Source organism: Armigeres subalbatus, chromosome 2 (genome assembly GCF_024139115.2).
Source record: "Armigeres subalbatus isolate Guangzhou_Male chromosome 2, GZ_Asu_2, whole genome shotgun sequence".
Taxonomy (NCBI): domain Eukaryota; kingdom Metazoa; phylum Arthropoda; class Insecta; order Diptera; family Culicidae; genus Armigeres; species Armigeres subalbatus.
Genome location: NC_085140.1, coordinates 423,275,566 through 423,280,108, shown reverse-complemented (window position 1 = coordinate 423,280,108; position 4,543 = coordinate 423,275,566). Strand labels below are relative to the sequence as shown.

At 39.4% G+C, this 4,543-nt stretch overlaps 1 protein-coding gene across 1 annotated transcript; it reads right to left on the bottom strand.

Annotated features, from left to right (window-relative positions):
• Positions 1–3,347: 3,347 nt before the first annotated feature.
• Positions 3,348–4,543, bottom strand: LOC134217796 (sphingosine-1-phosphate phosphatase 2-like). Its single transcript, XM_062696611.1, has 3 exons — positions 3,876–4,543; positions 3,661–3,814; positions 3,348–3,516 (listed from the first exon to the last, which is right to left on the bottom strand). The coding sequence occupies exons 1-3, from the start codon at positions 4,318–4,320 to the stop codon at positions 3,363–3,365; spliced, it is 753 nt and encodes a 250-aa protein (XP_062552595.1). The 5' UTR covers positions 4,321–4,543; the 3' UTR covers positions 3,348–3,362.

Sequence of the window (4,543 nt, the reverse complement as noted above, 5' to 3'; positions counted from 1 at the left end):
ATTTGCCGAAATATTGCTTTTTGCATTGAAACTTTTCGTTTCGTCACTGAAATCATTGACACTTGTCTTCAGCGATTGCTTCCGCGATAAAGCATTTGCACATTTTATTCACATATACATCTATATTACTGTCAAAATGTGCTTTCACAATTAAATTTTCGGCTAAAAGCTCTATTTTTTTACACCGGTGCACTCACACAACCAATCGACATAAGTTGTCAAAAAATCAGGAGTACCAACTTGACCACTATCTCCTTGTCGCCGAGTCTGGCGCTGAGTGCTCGGCGCGGAAACCCAAAGGTGGGAATAAAATTTTGGGGCTTATGCGCAATATTATGTTCTGCATTGCGCGACTGTCAGTGCCTGTTTTGTCGTGTTTCTGCTCAGTAAGCAGATAGTTCGCGCAGCCGAGTGAGTAATGGCCCGTTTACATATACGCTAGTTCTAGCGGACAATGCACTAGCCGACAATACTAGCGCGATATTAGCACAATGTAAACAGGAATTGTCATCGGCTAATTGTGTTTACATTATGCTAATTTCGCGCTAGTATTGTCGGATAGTGCATTGTCTGCTAGAACTAGCGAATATGTAAACGGGCCATAAACAATTGGTGCGTGATCGGACGTGTTTTAGGTAGGATTTAGAACATTCGTAAAATCCTAGTTTTTGGTTCTGATTTCAATGTTCGGTGAATAAGTGTGCGGTTGAACGTGTTTTGTATATAATGCGAAACATTTGTAAAATCCAGGTTACTTTGTCCTCCTTTGGACGGTTCGTAAGTAAATTGATGAATATATTTTAATTTTTTTCAGCATATACTGTTATTGACAAACGCTCTATGTTGTCGAATAGAGCTCCCTATTATTCGCCTTACCCACTAACACAAATTTTCCTTCCCGAAACATCTATGAAGGTAGTATGGGTTCCCTGCTGTGGTAACTTAAACTTATACAGGCCGAATCTTTCGCCAGCTGAAACCCACCATACGTTGGTGCGTCCGTCGCTGTCGAAGTTCGTCCAAAGAAGAAAGATCATTGCTCTTTTACTTCCGCATCCCACGGAACAAAACTCGTTCGTTCAATCTTCGGAGCTTTTCGCCCGAGGGCGAATAGTGCCACCTTATCAATTACACGTAAAACAAATGTAACTCAAATTTTGACATACATAATCCATCTTGTACTTTTTTTCAAATTACTTTCTCTCCAACTCATACCTACCACATTCGCTCTCTTTTGTACTCTCCAGATATGATCTGTAAAACATTTTATCTTCATAGCTTCAAACCAAACACCTATTATCAATATTTGGAAAAAAAAATTGTTATTTAAACATCCAAGGAGAAATCCAAACTTATTCTCCGCTAAAAAAATTAAAACTCTGTTAAAATACAATCTAAAATTGTTCCAGAACCATTCAATTTCAATTAAAATCCGCGTTTAGATTTCATGCCAAGCTAAATTTAAACAAAATTCAATCCGAACACTTCAATTCGTTATTGAATCTTAACTTAAGTAAAACTTATTTCTAATAAAAAAATTATCCAAATGAACATCAATGTCAATTCATCAAATACAATCATCTAAAAAATAAAACTGCAGCCTCATTGTGCATCTCCTTTCGACAGCTCTTTAGTATGGCAGTTTGCATGATTTGCTCGTTTCAAGTCGAGATGCGCAATGCCACCCCTGAACTCGAAACCTTTGCTCGTATTAAGCCACTTCTGATACAATCAAATTCCTCGAAAGGATCTGATGTTGAAATAATCCAAAAACACTAAGTACTTTTTCGGCTCCTAGACAGTTTCACCTTGATGGAAAAAATGGAGATTTGTTGCTCTAGCAACTATGCAGCAGTGTCATTTCACCTGAACACATGTCAGTCACTGTAAAACAAGACGATTATAAATATGGACCTGGCGCTCCAAAAACAGCCCTGCCGCCCGAGTTTATCTTGAAGAAATCCAAATGAGATGAATAGTCGGAAACCTGTCACTCCGGTAATCAAGAATTTAATCAAAATCCTTACCAAATCCTAATCTAATAAAAAAAAAAAACAATATGAATTATTACAATATTAAAAAATAACGCTGACGTCATCAATAGTTTTTATCAATTTTCATCATCGGAATTGAACATAAATTAATATTATAATAGTATGGCACTAGTCCAATGCAAATCATATCCGAGTGTAGAAAAATATCTATATCAGTATAAACCCAGTTTCACTCTTTTTTAATAACGTGGGCCGGAAGCTTTCGGAATTATTTGAATCGTCGTATTTGAAAACCCAGTTGTGAAATAATCCAAAAACAAAGATGTTTCTTGGCTGTGCTTAATTTGACTTATTATTTTCACCTTAATTGACAAAAAATCTCGGGTACGTCACTCAAAAATGTGTCATTGAATTTTTCGCTATCATTCTGCCTATAACAAGTCACTACAAACCACAAGATCAGCCCTGTGGCCTGTCAAACAATAAATAAATAAAATCATTCTTTGGTGATGTATCACTCCGGCAATCATTTTTCCCACTCGGAAGACCTGTCGCTTCGGAGTAGTATTCTTCGGAAACCTGTCGCTCCGAAAATCCAACAAATTTTTCTTCTGGAGACTATTGAAATAATCCAAAAACAAAGATGTTTCTTGACTCTACTCGTTTTGGCTTCTGCACATTTTTTCCGTATAGACCTGTGCAGGAGTTCATGAAATTCACTCACCCGATGGATTTTGACATTTGAGCGGGTCGTCTTCTCGAACAAAAGTTCATTTTGCGTTCATTATGCGACCCGCTCAAACGTCATAATTTCTTGGGGAGTTCATTTGCGTTAGTCTATTGAAAAGAAAACTCAAATGAGTCACTACAAAATGTTTCAATTCGCTCAAAACAAAAATAATGTCCCAATATCAGCCCTACCGGCCGGCCAAACAAAAAACAAACAAAAACATTCCATTCTTCGGAGATCTGTCGCTCCGGCAATCATTTTTTTTCCCACTCGGAAGACCTGTCGCTTCGGAGTTGTATTCATCGGAGACCTGCCGCTCACGAAATCTAATACATTTTTTCTCCCGGAGACCTGTCGCTTCGGGGAAGTTTCGTCTGGAGACCTGTCGCTCCAGCAATCTGTTTTTTTTCAACCGAAGACCTGTCGCTTCGGAGAAAATTTCTCTGGAGACCTGTCGCTCCACAAAATGTGTAACAAAAGTTATTACTACCAAAAGTTTCTAAACCTGGTTCTTTATACTCACCGACTGCGTCATTGTGGTAACTTAAACTTATACAGGCCGAATCTTTCGCCAGCTGAAACCCACCATACGTTGGTGCGTCCGTCGCTGTCGAAGAAGTTCGTCCAAAGAAGAAAGATCATTGCTCTTTTACTTCCGCATCCCAAGAGCTACGCTGATGTACAACGAGAGTTACCAATACGCTGTGCATTCCTAAATAAACTCTGCTGAAGCAAATAACTGCACACCAAATTGTGGCAAAAGCCAGACCTGCTGGCAAGGAATATATGTACCTGAAATTAGATTATATTCAAGCCCAAATATCTATTATTTAATATAGGATAAAATAATATATAAATAGAAATAGAACGTTGATTAGTAATAAAAAGAAATACGATAATTAAGCATCAACTGAGTTGAATGAAATAAATTATTACCTATCATGAGTATAGATTAGAACCGAGAAAGGAATCGCCACGGAAACCATTGCATGCGTTGAAGGCATTCCGTACTCCAGAGCCCACTTCTTTTGCAATCTGCTAACAGGGAAGCCCGGTCGAGGCCATCTAATGACATCCTTCAGGCTTTGTCCTACAAAACATATTTTTACCCAACAGAATTTAAACTTCAGAAGGAAAGCAAATTTTCTTACCTACGTACATAACCGCCGACCAAACCATAATGACCCTCCTTCCCACGGCGCTGTCGATGTTCCAGAACCAGAACGGAATGAACGTTGCGTAAAAGATTTCGTCTCCTAGTTCCGTCCCGATAAGGAACAAATAATACCAAAATTTATTCGTGATTCGATAAGGCATGACGGTTTCCTTATCTGCACCGCCCTGACACTTGTCTGAGTCATTGCCGCCGCTGCTGCTGCTACTACTGTCCTCGTCCAAATTTGTCAAATCCCCATTCTGCTTATTCCCGTCGCGCAGTTTGGTTCTCGTCCTAAGCGAGGATCCAACGCCGCCGCAGTACGCATCACTCGAATCGATTTTTCCATTCTCTCGGCAATGCAGATACTCGATGCCGAAAAACTCCTGCACTTTGACCACCAGCTCGGGGCCCTTCAGATACTCGATGAGGCCGGACATCGCTATATTACTTTTCACCCGTCTGGATCTTTAGTGTTTTCTACAGACTTAACATGGATTTTAATTTATCACTACACGATTGAAACTAATATTTTTAACGGGCCATTTGTTAGTGGAAAACTGCGGAAAACGCCTGAAGGAGGGACGGAAAATGTGATTCAAAACATTGATGTGCAACACGCACAGAGATCGGACATCGGCAGATATTTTGCAACATGACAGT

Excerpts from the sequence above, each read along its gene's own strand:
- LOC134217796 (XM_062696611.1), bottom strand. The coding sequence starts at position 4,320 with ATGTCCGGCCTCATCGAGTATCTGAAGGGCCCCGAGCTGGTGGTCAAA. Across the intron at positions 3,815-3,875 it reads GTCGGCGGTTATGTACGTAG|GACAAAGCCTGAAGGATGTC; the intron begins GTAAGAAAATTT and ends TATGTTTTGTAG. Across the intron at positions 3,517-3,660 it reads CTAATCTATACTCATGATAG|GTACATATATTCCTTGCCAG; the intron begins GTAATAATTTAT and ends ATCTAATTTCAG.